Source organism: Rhinopithecus bieti, unplaced genomic scaffold (genome assembly GCF_001698545.2).
Source record: "Rhinopithecus bieti isolate Rb0 unplaced genomic scaffold, ASM169854v2 scaffold_30775, whole genome shotgun sequence".
Lineage (NCBI taxonomy): Eukaryota > Metazoa > Chordata > Mammalia > Primates > Cercopithecidae > Rhinopithecus > Rhinopithecus bieti.
In genome coordinates, this window is record NW_016813906.1 from 731787 (window position 1) to 754066 (window position 22280).

A 22280-nucleotide genomic window follows, 5' to 3' on the forward strand; every position below is an offset into this window, starting at 1 on the left:
GCGAGACTCTGTCTCAAAAAAAAAAAAAAAAAATTATGTTTTTATGATTCGATGATGTTATTTCATGTAATAATAACATTTGCTTTAATGTATAGTGTTTCACTGCATGAATATACACCATTTATTTACCTCTTCTACCACTGATAGATGCGTTGTTTCTAGTTTGGGGCTACTAAAAATAATATTGCTATGAACATTCTTTTGTCTGTTTCCCGGTACACAAGTGCTCATGTGTACCAAATTATATTACTATCAGCAGTATACGAGGATTTCTGTTACTCCACATCCTTGCTAACACTTGGTCAGACATTTAAATTGTAGTCATTCTAGCTGAGCGTGGTGGCTCGTCACTTTGGGAGGCCGAGGCAGGCAGACCACTTGAGGTTAAGAGTTCGAGACCAGCCTGGCCAACATGGTGAAACCCTGTCTCTAATAAAAATGCAAAAATTTAGCCAGGCGTGGTGCCAGGCACCTGTAATCCAGCTACTCAGGAGGCTGAGGCATGAGAATTGCTTGAACCTGGGAGACAGAGGTTGCAGTGTGCCAACATTGTGCCACTACACTGCAGTCTAGGCAACAGAGCAAGAGCAAGACTCCACCTCAAAAAAAAAAAAAAAAAATTTAGTCATTCTGGTAAATGTGTATTGGTATTCATGGTATTCATTCTGACTTTAATTTGTATCTATCCAGTCACAAATGAGGCTGTCGTTTTCATGTTTACAGAACAACTGTTTTTTTGTCTGAAGTGCCTGTTGTCTTTCTCCTGTTTTTTTCTGAGACACAGTCTTGTTCTGTTATTAGGCTGGAGCGCAGTGGCACGATCTCATGTCACTGCAATCTCTGCCTCCCGGGTTCAAGCAATTCTCCTGCCTCAGCCTCCCAAGTAGCTGGGACTACAGGCACACACCACCACACCCAGCTAATTTTTGTATTTTTACTAGAGACGGGGTTTCACCATGTTGGCCAGGGTGGTCTCGATCTCGATCTCATGATCTGACCGCCTCAGCCTCCCAAAGTGCTGGGATCACAGGCAAGAGCAACCATGCCCAGCCGGGATATAAGCAACATATATATCAATAAAAGATTCATCATATATATATTTTGGTTTTTTTGAGATGGAGTCTTGCTCTGTCACCCAGGCTGGAGTGCAATGGTCTGATCTTGGCTCACTGCAACCTCCACCTCCTGGATTCAAGTGATTCTCCTGCCTCAGCCTCCCGAGTAGCTGGGATTACAGGCGCCCACCATGATGCCCAGCTAATTTTTGTATTTTCAGTAGAGACAGTGTTTTCCCCATATTGGCCAGGCTGGTCTTGAACTCTTGACCTCAGGTGATCCACCCATCTCGGCCTCCCAAAGTGCTGGGATTACAGGCATGAGCCACCCCGTGCCCGGCCTATACATATATATAATTTTTTTTTTTCTTCAGACAGTGTCTTGATTTGTCGCCCAGGCTGGAGTGCAGTGGCGTGATCTTGGCTCACTGCAAGCTCCACCTCCCAGGTTCACACCATTCTCCTGCCTCAGCCTCCTGAGTAGCTAGAACTATAGGCTCCTGCCACCACGCCCAGCCAATTTTTTGTATTTTTAGTAGGGAGGGGGCTTCACTGTGTTAGCCAGGATGGTCTTGATCTCCTGACCTCATGATCCGCCCGCCTCGGCCTCCCAAAGTGCTGGGATTACAGGCGTGAGCCACCTCGCCTGGCCAATATATTTTTTTAAAGATGCTACAAAGAAATATATTTTGCTCGAAACAATGTGGAAATGTGATAGCTAAAATGGAAACAAACTAACCACAAATGTAAATTTGTGGTTACAAATTAACAAGGTTAAAAATTAATGTGGTTAGAAAGAAATATAAAGACTAAAAAATCATGTTACTGAAAAAAACATAATAGTAATGATGAATTAATGAAATATCTTGGGTCTAGCAAAGCTAATCTAATTTTGCTTAACGTCTCATGCCCAATTTAAGTATCTTTGTATGTAAAATGTATAACTAAAACTTTAAGAATAAATGTTATGTAAGTAATCTATTACCTCACCGATAAAACTTTTAAGTAATCAAAGTTGGTAACGGATTGCAAATATAAGAAAACGAATCCAGTTTAAATTCCATGACCCATCATTCAGTAACATTCACGCCAATATCCCAGATTCCTTGCCCCTAAATTTCATCATCCCCATCTGGCAAAATCCTAACTCTAGATAAACTCAACTACCCATTTTCTCCCTGCCTGTACTCATGCAGCCAAGGGTTACTGGAGAGAGTGATATAAACAGGCATGTTGAATTATATTGTGAACTTATGACTGCCAATCTCCAGTGAGCTCTCAAACTTCCTGACAGTATACATTTTCTCTGGAAAATTCACTCTTCTATTTTTCAAAATACTATTTCAAACCTTCCACACTTCCCTCAAACCTTGGAACCTTCCCTTTTCCCCCTTATTCTTAGTGGATGGCTTAATCTTCTACTTTTAGAGAACAGAAAAGTATTGGATTGGAATAAGTTATCAACTAAATGACAAAAACACAATTTTACTAATATCTACAACCATTCTACTCTTCTCTCCTGTTGTAAGAGAGGAGCTGTCCACCGTCTTGTCGAAATTAATACCACTAAATGTGGTTAAGGTCCCACCCTACCCTGCCTTCTCACCTTATACCATCAACCTCTCCTTCTCAGCTGGATCCTTCCCACTGACTTTTAAAAGGTTCTCTCGTATCAAAACAGAAACAAGGTCAGGCATGGTGGCTCACACCTGTATTCCCAGCACTTTGGGGGGCCCAGACGGGCGGGTCATTTGAGGTCAGGAGTTCGAGACTAGCCTGGCCAATATGGTGAGACTCCCTCTCTACTAAAAATACAAAAATTAGCCAGGGATGGTGGCACGTGCCTGTAATTCCAGCTACTTGGGAGGCTGAGGCAGGAGAATCGCTTGAGCCCGGGAGGCAGAGATTGCAGTGAGCTGAGATCGTGCCACTGCATTCCAGCCTGGGAAACAGTGAGACTCCTTCTCAAACAAACAAACAAAAAACAACCCCCAAAACACTAAACAAATATTCATAACCTAAATTACTAATCTATCTCCTCCTTTTCTCAAATTTCCCAAAAGAGATGTCATATATACTGTTGCCATTTGTTAATCTCTCACTCATTTTTCAACCCATACAAACCTGGCTTCTGGATCTAGCACTCCACCAAAACAGCTCTTCACACCTATGAATTCCCTGTCACTAAGGCCAAAGGACACAGTTCTTTCATTATTTTATTTGACCTCTTAGCCATACTAGGCACCACAGTCCACTCCTCTTTCTTTAATATTACTCCCTCAACATCCTCAATTTTTCTCCTATCATTCTGGCTGCCCCTGACCATTCTCCTTTGCAGGCTCATGCTGCTTCATCCAGCCATAGCTGTAGTTTCCCTCTGCTTTTCATATGCTCACCTATACCTGCTGGCTTTAACTATCATTCATTGCAAGAAAACTTATGTGTTATTATCTCCAGCCTAACCACTTGTCTGAGCTCCCAAAATCATATATCTAACGGTCTCTGCCTGGTTATCTCAGAAAGCACCTCAAACTCAAAATATCCAAACAGAACTCACAAGTCTCTCGAAACCTGATTTCCGTCTGCTGCTTCCTCTTCAGTGAATAGCACCACCAGCTATCCAGTAGCGCCAACAAGAAACTGAGTCATCCTTCCCCCTCTCCCTCTGCAATACAATCTGTCAGATAATTTCAGTTTCATCTCTTAAATATTAAATTCATCCACTTCTCTTAATCTTCACTGCTCTGGTACCATCATCTGTCTCTAAGACTACTATGATAACTTCCTTTTGTACGTGATTCCACTGACTACCCCTCAAGTGTGCATTCTCCACACTGCAACTGATATTTTCAAAATGGAGATAAAAGAAAAACTTGAACATGGCTTATGACGTCCTGCTCCTGCATGGACTGATACCTACCTACCTTTCCAGACTTGTCTTGAACTATGCATGTTTTCTACAACAGCCTCAGGCTGTCAGTCTCTTTTACTCACTGTGTTCCTTCTGACCTTGCTGTTCTGACTAGAACACTCTTTCCTTTCCTCTTCACCTCACATACTCCTATGAATCCTTCAGATCTCAACCTAATGCCAACTCCTTTGAGGATTTCCTTGACATCATAATAGGCTGAATCATACCAGCCTATTATAGACATTTAGGGCCCTGTATGTGTCTTCAAACATTTCTTTGGGTGCTTTTTTTCCTTTTGGTATTACTGCTTCAGCTATAAGTTCCACAAAGGCATAAATGATCCAAGTTTACATGCTATCCTCCACCTTGCACAGTGTATGGCACATCTTTGGTGCTTTGTATTTTTTGTATGGATGATGATAAAGAGCTTTAGGTTCCTTTCATTCACATATGACATTTAATTACAGAACATTTTCAAAAGTGTTTGTGATCAGAGAATCTAACCTATAGCAATACTCACACACTGCATCAATATATATGTGCAAGGATATTCACTGCAACACAGTAATACCATCAGTCTAGAAACCACCTAAGTGTTCATTAATAGGAGAATGGTTAAATTGTGATATATACATAGCTTGGAATATTATACAGCAGTTAAATAAAATGGCACAGAAAGATACCCTAGTTACGTTGTTGAGTAAAAAAGGCAAATTATAGAGTATTATTAGTATGATCTGGTTTCCAAAACAAAAAATCATATATAAGTCTGGGTGTGGCGGCTCACACCTGTAATCCCAGCACTCTGGGAGGCCAAAGCAGGTAGATCACTTCAGTTCATGAGTTCAAGACCAGCCTAGGCAACATGGCGAAACCCCGTTTCTAACAAAATACAAAAAATTGGCTGGGCTCGGTGGCNATGATGATAAAGAGCTTTAGGTTCCTTTCATTCACATATGACATTTAATTACAGAACATTTTCAAAAGTGTTTGTGATCAGAGAATCTAACCTATAGCAATACTCACACACTGCATCAATATATATGTGCAAGGATATTCACTGCAACACAGTAATACCATCAGTCTAGAAACCACCTAAGTGTTCATTAATAGGAGAATGGTTAAATTGTGATATATACATAGCTTGGAATATTATACAGCAGTTAAATAAAATGGCACAGAAAGATACCCTAGTTACGTTGTTGAGTAAAAAAGGCAAATTATAGAGTATTATTAGTATGATCTGGTTTCCAAAACAAAAAATCATATATAAGTCTGGGTGTGGCGGCTCACACCTGTAATCCCAGCACTCTGGGAGGCCAAAGCAGGTAGATCACTTCAGTTCATGAGTTCAAGACCAGCCTAGGCAACATGGCGAAACCCCGTTTCTAACAAAAATACAAAAAATTGGCTGGGCTCGGTGGCTCAAGTCTGTAATCCCAGCACTTTAGGAGGCCGAGACGGGCGGATCACGAGGTCAGGAGATCGAGACCATCCTGGCTAACACGGTGAAACCCCGTCTCTACTAAAAAATACAAAAAACTAGCCGGGTGAGGTGGCGGCGCCTGTAGTCCCAGCTACCCGGGAGGCTGAGACAGGAGAATGGCGTGAACCTGGGAGGCGGAGCTTGCAGTGAGCTGAGATCCGGCCACAGCACTCCAGCCTGGGTGACAGAGCGAGACTCCGTCTCAGAAAAAAAAAAAAAAAAAAATACAAAAAATTACTGAGTATGGTGGCATGTGCCTGGAGTCCCAGCTACTCGGAAGGCTGAGGTGGGAGGATTGTTTGAGCCTGGGAGGCAGAGGCTGGAGTGAGCCGGGATGGCACCACTGCACTCCAGCCTGGGCGACAGAGGGAGACCCCATCTCAAAAAACAAAAAACAAAAACCTCCAAAAAACAAAGAAAAATATATAATTTGTGCCTGAAAGGTACAAAAGAAGGTCTGAAAGGAAACCATTTACAGTAATTATCTCTAAGAAGAGATGGAAAATGGGACAGTATTATAAAGAGGAACTTCTTCTTCCTATACTTATCTATGTATTGTTGGAAGTCTTTTATACATTAATGTATTACTGTTATACTTTAAAAACTGAAGCTACAAAAGGGCAATATTCAAAATTCACCTTTGTAAGCTGAGTAGGATCAAACCGAAGAACCTTTTGGTTACAACAGGGATAAATTCCAGTGCCAACAGTACTCAATGAACTTGCTGCAGTAGGATAAACCACTGCTTCTGAGTGGTACTGACAATGTGAAAATTCAATACAGAGAAAGGCCTGAGAAAGAAATAGATAAAATCAACTACTATTTCCACAACAAAGTTTTACATTTCAAAAATACTTAAGACCAAATATTATATGTTCCATTTATATGAAATATGCAGAAAAAGCCAATCTATACAGACACAAAATAGATCAGTGGTTGCCAGGGGTAGAAGGTTATAATGTGGAATAGCAGCAAATGGGCACAAGGGATCTTTTTGAGGTGATAGAAATGTGCTAAAATTGGATGATGGTGATGACTGTAGAACTCTAAATTTACAAAAAAAAAAGTGAACTGCAGATTTAAAAAGAGTAAATTCTGAACACAACCTAACTTAAAAAAATAAAAATAAAAAAACAAAATGAGTAAATTTCATGGCATGTAATTCCACCTGAATAAAGCTATTAGAGAGCAAAAAATGAAATCACCTTAAGCAAAATTCAGATGAATTAAACTGATCTTGATATACATTCAATTTTACAATTGGCCAATCACCTCAAATGTTTTCCAAAGAAAAATAAAATTTTGCTTCATTTGGTTATTCCTTGATGCATTTTTTTTTTTGAGACGGAATCTCGCTCTATTGCCCAGGCCGGAGTGAAGTGGTGCCATTTCGGCTCACTGCAACCTCCACCTCCCAGATTCAAGCGATTCTCCTGCCTCAGCCTGCTGAGTAGCTGGGATTACAGGCATGCACCACCATACCTGGCTAATTTTTCTATTTTTAGTAGAGACAGGGTTTTGCCATGTTGGTCAGACTGGTCTTGAACTTTTGACATCAGGTGATCCGCCTGCCTTGGCCTCCCAAAGTGCTGGGATTACACGCATGAGCCACCATGCCTGGTCCCTTGATGCATTTTTAAGGTAAATATTTAGCACCAGTATTAATAAAAACTATGATGTAACTTTGAATCATTGGCTTTGAAAACTTTGATAAAAGCTTATCAAGGTTTAATTGTCAAATTAACCATCAGGTTTCAAGTTGGTAAAATAGGGCCAGGTGTGATGGTACACACCTGTCACTCCAGCTACTAGGGAGGCTGAGGCAGAAGAACTGCTTGAACCTAGGAATTCGAGGCCAGCCTGGGCAATGTAACAAGATCCCATCTCAGGAAAAAAGAAGAAGAAAAAAAAAGAACATGGTGCAGGCACTGTCTAAGTAGAGTTTCAGTGGACACAGGTGCTGCTTGCAATGGGAAAGACCACTGAGCTAGGCAGCTGGGGGCTGGTGGGTAGACAGAGGTTGTGCCACCAGCTCTGAGAAAAGGTTGGTTGGGATGGACCCTGAGTCCCAGAAGTTGGTTTGGAGAAGGGAAACTGAGGCTCTGAGTGGTGAAATTATTGGATTCAGAGATACTACGGGGCTCTGAAGGTTGGATTCTGTTAGCCTTGTGGGCTAGGGAGAGCATCCTTGAGTAGATGATATCTTACTCAGATCTAGAGGGGACAAGACTTTTGGGCCTGTGCAGGGGGCACCATTGGTGGGTGATGATAATGTTGGGTTTTGAAGGCAGGAGACCTTGAGAAGGTAAAACCATTTTATCTGGAAAGAAAGGAAGGGGATGTTGGGCTTTTGTGTCATGGGTGGGGGAGCCATTGGGAGGGCAATTCCATTAGTCAGTGGGAGGTAGAAAGTTTGTAAGAAATACCATGCCAGGGGACTGGGGAAAGACCCCAGATGTCATTGCTTCTGGGTGGAGATTCTGTGTGAGTGGCAGTGGTGTATCCTAAAAGGGGGCACTACCACTGGATGATTAAGGGCGGTCCCACAAGGCCTGGGGTGAAGAAAGACCTGAATGGGTAATACCATTAATCCCTGTTGGGGAAAGGACCAGAAAAGGTGAAAAAGTGATACCTTGGACTGGATGGAGGGGAGATCGCTGGGCTTTTGGGAGGTACCCTGACTGGTACTCTGATCACTTGTTTCTTTTTGGGGGGGGCTCTGAGATGGGATGAAAAGCTATAGCATTGCACCAGGAGCGGGCCCTTGTCAAGAGAGTTCCTCGCTGGGGGAGACTTTAAGAAGGGGAAACCCTGAATAGGGTCCTGTCAGGGGAGGAGAGGGACTCTGAGTGAGAACAGGTTAAAAAAAACAAGTTAGTAAGATAATTCAAACAAAAACATAACATTAACAATTCTAAGCACTGATCTTTTTTTTCTATTTATATCATGATGTACTGAAGTTGCTGAGATTTGATAAGCACTGATCTTTAACATAAATGCATTAAAGAATAGTCTATAATTCAGAATTTTAGTTGTCTGTAATTCAGAATTTTAGTGTTAGTTTCAATTATGATGTTCACATAATGGTTTTAATTTTAAAATTTGAGAACTTATAAAAACTATAAGGTGCACATTCTCTTATATACAATATTCTGCATACAAACTATTTTATGAGTTTATGAGCTCTATAATAAATATTCAATATCAATCAATCAATATTTAATTTGCTGTAAAGGAGAGGAAAATAATCTCTCAAAGTTTCCGCATTCTGACATGTTGAGCAAGTCAGATTTTAGAAGCTTGATATCCTTGATTATAAGCGACACTCTGATTGTGAGGAGGACCTTTACATGCCTATTAGATTAACAAAAAAATCCAAACCTGACAATATTAATTGCTACTGAGATGTGGGGCAACTAGAACTCTCATACGTAGCTGGTTCTGGGACTTTGGAAAACTGTTAGGCACGGCGAGTGTTAAACAACCACACAAACCAGCAATCCTACTCCTAGGTAATAAGAAAGAAGAGAGGCCAGGCGCAGTGGCTCAGGCCTGTAATCCCAGTACTTTGGGAGGCCAAGGCAGGCAGATCACCCGAGGTCATGAGTTCAAGACCATCCTGGCTAATACAGTGAAACCCCATTTCTACTAAAAATACAAAAAATTAGCCGGGTGTGTTGGCGTGTGCCAGTAATCTCAGCTACTCGGGAGGCTGAGGCAGGAGAATTGCTTGAACCCGGGAGGTGGAGGTTGCAGTGAGCCAAGATGGTGCCATAGCACTCCAGCTCAGGCAACAAGAGTGAAACTCCATCTCAAAAAAAAAAAAAAAAAAAAAAAAAGAGAGAGAGAAATAAATACATCCAAGAGAAATAAAATCCTATGTTCACAGGAAAACCTGTATGAAAATGTTTATAGCAGCTTTCTTCATAATGGCCCCACACTAGAACACTACAAACATCCTCCACCTGGCGAATGTCTGAACATACTGTGATATAGTCATACAACAGATTACTACTTAGCCATAAAAAATAACAAACTAATTTATGAAACAACATCATGGATAGATTTTATATCCATTTTTTGAAGTGAAAGAAGCTAGATTAGAAAAGCTAAATGCTATATGATTCCATTTATATGACGTTCTGGAAAAGGCAAAACTAAATATATATAAACAGACCAGTGGTTACCAGAGGCTAGGGTGGGGGAATGAATTGACTACAGAGGGGCACAAAGAAATTTCTTTTAGGGTGATGGAAGTGTTACATGCTTTGATTGCAGAGGTAGTTATACAATTGTATGCATTGTCGAAGCTCACAAAAAGGATGAATTTTACTGTATATAATACTTCAACAAACCTTTTTAAAATTGTGGGAATGTAGAACCCATTGAGTGGGACCTTAAACAGTTTAAAATCCCAATCTGACGATTCTGACAGGCTGTTCTTCCTTCCCTCTATTGAAAATTATCACGCAAATGAGAGGGGAAAAGTACTGGGGAGAGGAAAACTTCAGGGATTCAAAAGAAATTATATGTCGAGAACGCTACATTTCTACATAAGATTAATTAGGAATGAGTGTGACTTAGAAAAACCTATTTATTCCATAAAAGGGTTTATTATAGGTTCCTACAAATAGCAAGTTTTCTTATGCTTTTATTATAAACATTAATAAAAAAAACTTTTTGGGAACAAAATTGTTATAACAACAAAGGCACACATCAATAGCATCCTATCTGCAAACGTGCTTCTGAATTTCTGTAGAAATGTATAGAACAACAGAGAAAATAGTTTGGCTGAAAACAAGTGAAGGCAATAAGGACTTTTTTATATAATTGTTTTCATTGAAAAACTGGATTTGATCACTTAAAACCAGTGAGTTTTTTTTTTTTTGGAGATTGAGTTTTCCTCATTCCCAGACTGGAGTGCAATGGTGCAATCTTGGATCACCGCAACCTCTGCCTGCCAGGTTCAAGCGATTCTCCCGCCTCAGCACCCTGAGTAGTTGGGATTACAGGCATGCGCCACCAGGCCTGGCTAATTTTGTATTTTTAGTAGAGATGGGGTTTCTCCATGTTGGTCAGGCCGGTCTCGAATTCCTGACCTCTGGTGATCCACCTGTCTCGACCTCCCAAAGTGCTAGGATTACAGGCGTGAGCCACCATGCCCGGCCAAAACCTGTTACTTTTCTAAAATTCAACAAGTCTTTGATTGTTTCAGGAATGGAAATAAAAAAACAGAAAAAGAGAAAGAAGAAACATGTCAAGAGATATGAAGCCAGATGCAAAAACGTTTAGCAGCACCCTTGCTTTTGCCACTAGTTTTATTTTGTATTTTATTTTATTTTTGAGATGGAGCCTTGCTCTGTCGCCCAGGCTGGAGGGCAGTGGTGCAATCTCGGCTCACTGTAACCTCTGCCTCCCAGGTTCAAGTGATTCTCCTGCCTTAGCCTCTCAAATAGCTGGGACTACAGGCACGTGCCACCACACCTGGCTAATTTTTCGTATTTTTACAAGAGATGGGGTTTCACCATGTTAGACAGGATGGTCTTGATCTCCTGACCTCGTGATCCACCCACCTCGGCCTCCCAAAGTGCTGGGATTACAGGCATGAGCCACCGCACCGGGCCTAGTTTTATTTTTTTAAGAGATGGAGTCTCACTATGTTGCCCAGGCTGGTCTTGAGCTCCTGGACCAAAACGATCTGCCTGCCTCGGCCTCTAAATGTGCTGGGATTACAGGCATGAGCCACCATGCCCAGCTGCCACTAGTTTCTTTAAAAAGATGTTGGATATTGTCCAAACATGTTTAAATACATTGATTAAACAGCAGATATCAAAAGAATCTTGCTCTCAAAATTTGCAGAACAGGATACTAAAAAAAAAAAACTTACCTGATAACATCTTGAACAAGTCAGCCAGTTGATTGTTCCCCACAATCGCCAGTATACATCTCTCCAAGATTTTAATTCTTCGAAAAGACTATTCAAATACTCATGAACATCCCATGTCTTATCTCTGGGGAAAGAGCCTCAATTTTACAAGCAAGTGATACAAATGATTTGCTTTATTTATTTATTATCTTTTTTGAGATGGAGTTTTGTTCTTGTTGCCCAGGCTGGAGTGCAATGGCATGATCTTGGCTCACTGCAACCACCACCTCCAGGATTCAAGTAATTCTCCTGCCTTGGCTTCCCAACTAGCTGGGATTACAGGCGTGTGCCACCACAGCCGGCTAATTTTGTATTTTTAGTAAAGACAGGGTTTGTATATTTGGTGGACAACAGGAAAAGGTATGAATTATTTGAATATCAAATTATTTTGCAAAGCTAGATACAGGATTACAAATTAAATATAGTTTGAACAGGCCAACAGTTGGGAATTAGGCATATGTTAAATGGAAGCTTTATTCTAAATGCATATGTTATAGGACTGGTGATTCTAGACATTAGAATCATTAATGTATTAGTACTTTATGTCACTAATGCACTACTAACATTTCATTAATGTATTAGTATTTTACACTATTTTCAAGTATTTTTTAGTAATTGAGCGATACAGAATATACAATCAGGTCTTCGTAATATAGATTTTTTAATTAAATAATATAAAGTTAAAAAATAGCAAAGGCTCAAAACCATATTTGTTATGGTCATATACAACTCAAGTTTGTTTTTTTTGTTGTTGTTGTTGTTTTGTTTTGTTTTTGAGACAGGGTCATACTCTGTCACCCAGCCTGGAGTGCAGTGGTGCAATCATCATAGCTTACTGGCAAACTCAAACTCCTTGGTTCAAGTGATCCTCCCACCTCAGCCTCCTGAGTACCTGGGATTACAGGTATGTGTCATCACACCTGGCTAATTTTTTTTTTTTTAGACCAAGTTTCACTCTTTCGCCCAGGCTGGAGTGAAGGGTCATGATATTGGCTCACTGCAACCTCTGCCCTGACGGGTTCAAGTGATTCTCCTGCCTCAGCCTCCCGAGTAGCTGGGATTACAGGTGCATGCCACCATGCCTGGCTAATTTTTGTATTTTTAGTAGAGATAGGGTTTTACCACGTTGGCCAGGCTGGTCCTGAACTCTTGACCTCAGGTGATCCACCCGCCTCAGCCTCCCAAAGGGCTAGGATTACAGGCATGAGCCACTGTGCCAAATCTACACCTGGCTAATATAAAAAAATTTTTGTAGAGAAGGGGGTCTCGCTATGTTGCCCAGGCCGGTCTTAAACTCCTGCCCTGAAGCAGTCCTCCTGACTCAGCCTCCCAAACTGCTGGGATTATAGACCTGATTCTTTTAAGTCTTTATTTCAGTCTTTTCTAACTTTGCCGGCTTTGTGCTTAGCTCAAAAATAAAATGTCACGATGTTATTACAAATTACACAGGCACATTTGTCTTAAAAGTAATTTTAGGTCAGAGAGGTTTACTCGGGAGACTGAGGCTGAGGCAGAAGAATCATTTGAACCCGGGAGGTGGAGGTTGCAGTGAGCCAAGATTGCGCCATTGCACTCCAGCCTGGGTGACGGAGCGAGACTCTATCTAAAAAAAAAAAATTAATTTAAAAACAATTTTTTCAATGTATACATCTGCTGGGAATGGTGGCTCACACCTGTAATCCTAGCACTTTGAGAGGCTGAAGTGGGAGGACTGCTTGAGGCCTGGGCCAGTAGTTGAAGACCAGCCTTGGCAACACAGTGAAACCCTGTGCGCATGCACACACACACCCACACACACACACACAATTGCCAGGTTGCCAGGCATGGTGGTGCGCACCCATGGTCCCAGCTCAGGAGGCTGATATGGGAGCCTTGAGAGTCCAGGAGTTCAAGGCTGCAGTGAGCTATGATCGCACCACTGCATTCACTGCATTCCAGCCTGAGCAACAAAGACTGTCTCTTAAAAAAAAAAAAAAAAAAAAAAAAAGGTATACATCAACTGCTGACATGGATGTTGAGGTTAATATCAATTACTTTTTCATGTACTACTAATAGGTGTGTATATATATATATATCAAATATATATATATGAAATTTAACATTTGTAGGGTTTCTTTCATAACAGTGCATGCTGTAAATTTGTAATATAGAAAAAAGAACAAAAAGAAAATTAAAATCATCTGTAATACTATCACTGAAAGGTAACACCACAATTAATGTTTTAGTGAACATCCTATTTTTTTAACCACTAACAACTTTTATGTATGTATATACTTTTTTATAACTTTGTTTTTAAGAAACAAGGTCTTGCTCTGTTGTCCAGACTTCAGTTCAGTGGCATGCTCCTAGCTCAATGCAACCTCAAAACTCCTGGGATCAAATGATCCTCCTGCCTCAGACTCCTAGCTAGGATTACCATGCTCAGCTAATTTTTATTTTTTTTTTGTAGAGATGGGGTCTGGCTATGTTGCCCAGGCTGGTCTCAAACTCCTGGCCTCAAGTAATCCTCTCACCTCAGCCTCCCAAAATGCTGAGAATACAGCCAAGAAGATCTCTTGAGCCCAGGAGTTCAAGGCTGCGGTGAGCTACGATCACACCGCCTGCATTTCAGCCTGAATGATACTGGATGAAGGATGTTGTCAAAGAATACACATTTTGAGGTTTCTGCCTCCTGAGACATTATACCAAGTTACAACACCCACTCTCAACTCAGAATGAGAACTTGTTTTGAATACAAAGAGAAATATGTATTACGTATTTATTTATTTTACTGTTTTGAGACGGAATTTAACTCGTGTTGTCCAGGCTGGAGTGCAATGGCGTGATCTCAGCTCACTGCAACCTCCGCCTCCTGGGCTCAAGCGATTCTCCTGCCTTGGTCTCCCAAGTAGCTGGGGTTACAGGTGTGCACCACCATGCCCGGCTAATTTTTATTTTATTTATTTAGTTTTTTGAGACGGAGTCTTGCTCTGTCGCCAGGTTGGAGTGCAGTGGCATGATCTCGGCTCACTGCAACCTCTGCCTCCTTGGTTCAAGCAAGTCCCCTGCCTCAGCCTCCCAAGTAGCTGAGACTACAGGCGCCTGCCACCATGCCCGACTAGTTTTTTGTATTTAGTAGAGACAGGGTCTCACCACAGTGGTCAAGCTGGTCTCGAACTCCTGACCTCAGGTGATCCACCTGCCTTGGCCTCCCAAAGTGCTGGGATTACAGGTGTAAGCCACAGTGCCCAGCCTATATATTAATGAAATACTGACAAAGTATGAAGAACAAATAGATGACAGAAAATCCAACGCTAAAGACAATTTTCCCCACCAAAATTTACCAGAAAGTAAATTTGGTTCTCTTGTAAAATTCAATATAACATTTGTACAGATAACTAAAATCTGTTAGTGAAAAAGACAGCATTTTAAAGGCACTAACCAGAATACCTTTCAGATGAACATACAATATTTTTTATCATTTTAATAAAGTTTAAAACATTATGACATTTACCCAGTAAATAAAAGGTACTAACAACTACCTCATTTTGAAAGTATTTTTCTAAATTAAAGTTGGATCACATGCAAAAAAGATGTTATCCCATTCCTTATAAAAGTAGTTATATTTTTATAAATATGCACTTTGGGAGGCTGAGGTGGGTGAATCACGAGGTCAGGAGTTCGAGACCAGCCTGGCCAACATAGTGAAATCCCATCTCTACTAAAAATACAAAATTAGCTGGGTGTGGTGGCATGCACCTGTAGTCCCAGCCATTCGGGAGGCTGAGGCAGGAGAATCACTTGAACCTGGGAGGGGGAGGTTGCAGTTAGCCAAGACCACGCCATTGCATGCCAGCCTGAGTGACAGAGTAGGACTCCGTCTCCAAAACAACAACAATAACAACAATAACAAATGCATATATATAAATATATTTTATCTTCACGACACCTTATGTGAATATAGACAATATTTCCATGTCGATCCACATTGATTTTTCCAGGAATGCAAGGAATTCTTCTTTCTGTTTCTTTTGTTAAAAGTTTCTTACATAAACAGCATCTATAAACAAAGAAAATACAAAAAACATCCAGGAAGAAGAATGTAAATGTAGTAAATTAAAGAATATAGCTGCATTATAAAGCACATCAAAGAAAAAAACATGTTAGCATACCTATACAATGTTGCTGCATTACTCCGAGAATCTGGATTCAAGTACTCAGGATCAAACAGTCTTTCAATCTTCTTACAAAAAAGTTTGCTATTAACAACAAATGACCAAAATATTAACTTTCTACATTTACTTTATAATGATGAAAATAAACAAACCAATCTGTGCATTTGTAAAATAAGATTAATAAATCCTTAGTGGCTCTCTTTGAGAGTTTGTAACACATTTTTAGTGTTGTAAGTAAATAAACAACAGTTTATTATCATCTAAGTAAATAAAATTAAGCAGTTCTGATCAAAACTGCTTGATCAATCATCTATTTTCTCATAAAAATAAGATTGATAAATAGCTATCTTTTAGTCATTTTTAAATTGTATTTTATTATTTATTTATTTTTTGAGACAGAGTCTCACTGTGTTGCCCAGGCTGGAGTGCAATGGTGTGATCTCTGCTCACTGCAACATCTGCCTTCTGGGTTCAAGTGATTATTCTGTCTCAGCCTCCCAAGTAGCTGGGGCTACAGGTGTGCACCACCACGCCCAGCAAATTTTTTGTATTTTTAGTAGAGACGGGGTTTCACCATGTTGGTCAGGATAGTCTTGATCTCCGGACCTCGTGATCTACCCATGTTGGCCTCCCAAAGTGCTGGGATTACAGGCATGAGCCACTGCGCCCGGCCTTATTTTATTTTGTTAGAGACAGGGTCTTGCTCCATCACCCAGGCTGGAGTGCAGTGCTGCCTCAGACTCCTGGGCCTCAAACTCCTGGGCTCAGGCCATCTCCCATATCAGCCTCCCAAGTAGCTAGGACTACTGTGTGCCACCACACTCAGTTAATTGAAAAAAAAAAAAAAAATCTGTAGAGATTGGGGCTGGCTATGTTGCCCAGGCTGGCCTCAGACTTCTGGCCTTCAAGTAATCCTCCTGCTTTGGCCTCCCGAAGTCCTGAGATTACAGGCTTGCGCCACCTTGCCTGGCCTCCTTTAGTCCTTTGTTACTGGAATATCCCACATTAAAGATTTTGAGAACTTAACAACCCAGGCCTACCAATAACTAGATATATGATCTTTAGCAACTACTTAACCTCTTTGAACCTTGTTTTCTCAACTATAAAGTGTGGCTAGTATGTCCAATCTCATAAAGTTTTATGAGGGTTAAGTGATGTTTTTAAAGAGTACTAGATATAGTGTTAAGCATTCAATAAACGTTAATTGTTATTATGCATAATATAACTGAAGTTGAGTCTTCTAAGTATGTCTTTAATTCTAAATATATATCCTACCTGTCTCCATTTTTCCTTGTGTAATGTCTTCTGTTATTAAAAGTCAAATCTGGATTTAGAATTCCATTCCTGTTTTCAATTATTTAGCTCTTGAATAATTCCTCTCTGTCTCATTCCCCTTAAGGATTAAATTTTTTTTTTCTTTTGAGACGGAGTCTCACTCTGCCAGGCTGGAGTGCAGTGGCACGATCTTGGCTCACTGCAAGCTCTGCCTCCTGGGCTCACGCCATTCTCCTGCCTCAGCCTCCCGAGTAGCTGAGACTACCGGCACCCACCACCACGCCCGGCTAATTTTTTTTTTATATATTTAGTAGAGACGGGGTTTCACTGTGTTAGCCAGGATGGTCTCGATCTCCTGACCTCATGATCCACCTGCCTCAGCCTCCCAAAGTGCTGGGATTACAGGCGTGAGCCACTGCGACCAGCCAGGATTAAATTCTTGAATAATCCTCTGAATTATTAATTTATTCCTAATGGATCACTCTGATCAGCATATAAACATAATCTAGTATCTCCCTTCCTAAAAAAACAAAAAATCCTCTCTTGAGCCTACCTATCCCTAATAGATACTGCCAATTTTTTCAGCAATCATTCAAAGTAAAACATCTGGAAAAAAATTTTCTAAATCCACTTGGTCACATTTCTGTCCCCATCTTACTCTATGTGATAGCAGCATTCCACATATTTGGTCACTTAATCATTATCTTCCTTTGGAAACCTTCTTTCCTTCTGCCTTCCTTTCTACTTCACTGGCTCCTCCTTCTCAGGCTCTTAACTGGCTACTTCTCTTCTGGTGAATCTAAATATTCGGTAGCCTTTATCAATACTATCTTGCTAACAATTAAAAAATGAAATAAATTAAAGTAGCATTTACAATAGCACCAACAATATTAAATACCTAGGAATAAGTTTAATTTTAAAAAGGAGGTTGGGTATGGTGGCTCACACCTGTAATTCCAAAACTTTGGAAGGTCAAGGTGGGAGGATGCTTGAGCCCAGGAGTTTGAGGCTGCAGTAAGCCATGACTGTACGTACCACTACACTCCAGCCTGGGTGACTGAGCAAGACCCTGTCTCAAAAAATAAAATAAAATAAATAAAAAAGGAAAAATATCTCTACACTGAAAACTACAAGACATTGGTGAAATAAATTCAAATTAATGGAAGGTTATACCATATTCATGGATTGAAAGACACAGTATTATTAAAACATTAAATCTTCCTAAATTGATCTACAGATTACATGAATCCCAGATTCTAGCATGTTTATGTGTTTGTGAGAAAGAGAAAATGGGTAAGCTGATTATCAAATTTATATAGAAATGCCAAAAACTTAATAGAGAACACTACAATCTTGAAGATAGGCAAAACTTGAGAATTTAAATTACCAGATGCCAAAAATTATTATAAGGCTATCATAATTAAGACAGTGTGTTGCCTGGGTGTGGTGGTTCACGTCTGTAATCTCAGCACTTTGGGAGGCCAAGGCGGGTGGATCACCTGAGGTCAGGAGTTTGAGACCAGCCTGGCCAGCATGGTGAAACCCCATCTCTACTAAAAATAGAAAAATTAGCTGGACGTAGTGGTGGGTGCCTATAATCCCAGCTACTTGGGAGGCTGAGGCAGAATTGCTTGAACCTGGGAGGCGGAGGTTGCAGAGAGCTGAGATCTCATGATTGCACTCCAGCCTGGGTGACAAGAGTGAAACTCTGTCTCAAAAAAAAAAAAAGACAGTGTGACAGTGTGCTACTGATACAAGGATAGACAAAGAAATCAACAGAACAAAAAGGACAATTCAGAAACATATAGTAAACGTACCACTGCAATTCAGTGGGGAAAAGGATGGTCTTTTTAACATATGGTATTGTGTCAACTAGATATCTATTTGAGAAAAAAAGAAAATGAACCTTGATCCCTACCTCATACCATATAAAAAAAATTAATTCAAGATGAATAACAGAAAAACATAGGACAATGTCTTCACCACTTTTAGGGAGGCAAAGATTTATTGAACAGGACATACAAAAAAAGTATGGTCTCATCCAGTTCCATGGTTTCAAATCTCATCTACTTTTAAATTTCTATTTTAAGTCCTGACCTTTGACCTAAACTCCAGACTAATATATCCAGGTATCTACTTGTCAACCTACTTGAATGTCCAAGAAGTATGTTAAATAATCTCAAAAAGACCTAAATCTATCTCTTGATTTCCCTTACTCCATTCCTTCCCCTCCCAATGTTTCCTTTCTCCATTAATAGCACTACCATCCACTTAGTTACTCAAACTGAAAACCTAATAATTATCCTGGAATCCTCTCTCTTCCCACATCATTACATTCATAAATCTAACAACTGAGTCCATCTACTTCTTTCCAGCTCTGCTGTTTCTACCCTAGTGCAAACCCTTTCATTTCTCAACAGACTACTACACCAGCCTCTGAACAGGTCTCCTTGCTTCTTAAATCCCTAACATCTATTCTCCACATAGCAACCAAAATGGTATCTTAAAAACAAATCAGATCACATCACTCCCCTGCTTTCATTCACACCTAAAGTATATCCTCCTGGCTATGACCTAAACAGCCCCTAAATGGTATAACTACTGCTGACCTCATTTCATACCACTTTTCCCTTTATCTAAGATATGTTTTAATAATTTTTAGTTTTTTAGAAAAGGGTCTCACTATATTGACCAGGCTGGAATGCAGTGGCTATTCACAGGGATAACAGTAGTGCCCTACAGCTTTGAACACCTGCCTCAAGTAATTATCTACCTTAGCCTCTTCAGTAGTAGCTTCATAATTAACATAATTCACTATCACTATATATTCATATGTCCATTATACAAAGTAACTAATTACTAATTTTTATCTTGAGCCATTGGCTCTGGATAAATTTTACTTCACTTTACTTACTTCATTTAAAATAAAATAGAAATATATTTCTAAATATATTCTAAAAATAGAGTATTTTGTCCAGGCATGGTGGCTCACACCTGTAATCCCAGCACTTTGGGAGGCCAAGGCAGTTGGATCGTTTGAGCCCAGGAATTCAAGACCAGGCTGGGCAACGTGGCAAACCCCCATCTCTACAAAAAATACAAAAATTAGCTCTGCATGGTGGCGTGTGCCTGTGGTTCCACCTACTTGGACTGAGGTGGAAGGATCACTTGAGCCTGAAGGTGAAAGTTGTGGCTAAGATCTTGCTACTGTACTCCAGCCTGGGCAACAGAGACAGACCATCTCAAAATAATAATAATAAGCTAACTATAAATGAAAAGAGAGAGTAAAATTAATTTCAAAACTGGGCAACTTTGTTGCCTGGGAAACAAAGTGAGACCCTGTTTCTACAAAAAGTTAATTTTTTTTTAAGTTAGCTGGGCATGGTGGTGCACGCCTGTAGTCCCAGCTACTTCGGAGGCTGAGGTGGGAGAATCACTTGAGCTCAGGAGGTTGAGGCTACAGTGAGCCAAGATTGCCCCCCCAAACCCCACCCGGAAAAAAAGGGGAAAACCTTTCCCAAAAAAAAAAAAAAAAAAAGAATACTTCACTCACATGAAATAGAAATATATTTCTTTTAACAGGAATATTAGGTTTAAAATTAAATTTTTGAAATTACCTTCTAAATTTATCTTTTTTGTCCTTTAAATCGTCAACTTCATTGTGTGTGAATAGATCAGCTATACGTGTGAGAAGATTTGCATTAATACAGTTCATGTTGCATGGAGTAGCTACTATGGCATTCATATTTTTGTGGCAATACTGAATACACTGTTCAACCTAAAAAATCACAGAAAATAAATGTTGAAAATAGTACCATGTAGGACAACGTCATAGCAATACCGTTCAAAGACAAAATTAATCAAAAGTCTAACCCACATATTGCTAGGCACTAACTGGGTTTTGCCTATTTGACTTAATCTATACTGTTCCAAAGGCAATCCAGCAGGTCAAATTTGTAACAACATATATACATACCTAAAAAATCATTTTCAACCTTCTTTAGAATATTTCAAATAATAATAATGCATCTTTTAAAATTGCGGCAGGTATAAATCTTAGTCTAAAAACTCAAGTGTACAGAATATGTAACTACTTTTTTTTTTTTTTTTTTCTGAGATGGAGTCTTCTGTCACCCAGGCTGGAGTGCTGTGGCACAATCTCAGCTCACTACAACCTCCGCCTCCTGGGTTCAAGCGATTCTCCTGCCTCAGCATTCCTAGTAGCTGGGCTCACAGGTGCCTGCCACCACGCCTGGCTAATTTTTGTATTTTTAGTAGAGACAGGGTTTCATCATGTTGGCTAGGCTGGTCTTGAACTCCTGACCTCGTGATCCACCTGCCTTGGCCTCCCAAGTGCTAGGATTACAGGCGTGAGCCACTGTGCTGGGTCTGTAACTTCTTATAATTAAACTTAGTTAGAACTTTAAGCCTCCTTTTCCCTGGGTGTCAGAAACAAAATTTCAGTCAATTCAGAATTTTCACAGTTATGGTGGGTTTGCTCTCTTCCTTACATCCTCTCTCTCTCCAACCTGAGGTATGTTTATTTACTTTAAAAGTAAAGAGAGGAAAATCATGTATTCTTCCAAATATTTATGCTTACAGCATAAAAATTATCCTTTAGGACTTAGATTTCAAAATTCAAAGGTTTCAAAAATTTCAAAACTCAAAAACTCATTTAGTCTCTGCTTTTTTTCTGTAACCCTGCCCTGAAGCAACTGATATCAGCTGGGCTAAATGGGGAAGAGCTAACCAGTAGAAAGAATACAGAGAATTGGCCAGGCATGGTGGCTCACACCTACATCCCAGCACTTCAGGTGGCTGAGGCAGGAGGATCACTTGAGCCCCAGGAGTTTGAGACCAGCCTGAGTAACATAGCAAGACTACCCCACCCCATCTCTGTTTAATTTAAAAAATAAAAGAATACAGGGACTAGTACAAATTCCGAAGAGTCAAATAAACAAACTTCACATCACATCTGCTAACATAGAAAAGGAGTATTCCGGCTGCGTGTGGTGGCTCACACCTGTAATTACAGCATTTTAGGAGGCCAAGGCAGGTGGATTGCTTGAGATTAGGAGTTCGAGACCAGCCTGGGCAACATAGCAAAACTCCGTCTCTATAAAAAATAGAAAAATTAGCCGAGTGTAGTGGCATGCGCCTGTAGTCCAAGCTACTCGGGAGGCTGAGGTAGGAGGATCACTCGAGCCAGGGAAGCAGAGGTTGCAGTGAGCTGAGATCACTCCAGCCTGGGCGACAGAGAGAGACTCTGTCTCAAAAAAAAAAAGAAATTATACCCTTGAATTAACAATTTTTAAATTGTTTTTTAAATTAACAATAATTTTAATAAAGTGTCTCAGAATTTTTGAGATACTTGAAGGAAAAGAAAGCATAAGTGAACATAAGCACTTTGATTTTTTAAGTCAATACTTACCAGTGAATCCATTTTAAAACTCCGAAGAAATACGAATTGAAA

General features: G+C 40.2%; 1 protein-coding gene across 1 annotated transcript in view; it reads right to left on the reverse strand.

The window, feature by feature from the left end:
* SANBR (SANT and BTB domain regulator of CSR) overlaps positions 1–22280 on the reverse strand; it is a 46958-nt gene that overhangs the window by 21455 nt on the left and 3223 nt on the right. Inside the window, 6 exon segments of the mRNA XM_017849099.1 lie at positions 6091–6243; positions 11340–11463; positions 15307–15417; positions 15530–15616; positions 20425–20585; positions 22239–22257. Coding sequence (XP_017704588.1) covers positions 6091–6243; positions 11340–11463; positions 15307–15417; positions 15530–15616; positions 20425–20585; positions 22239–22257 — 655 coding nt within the window.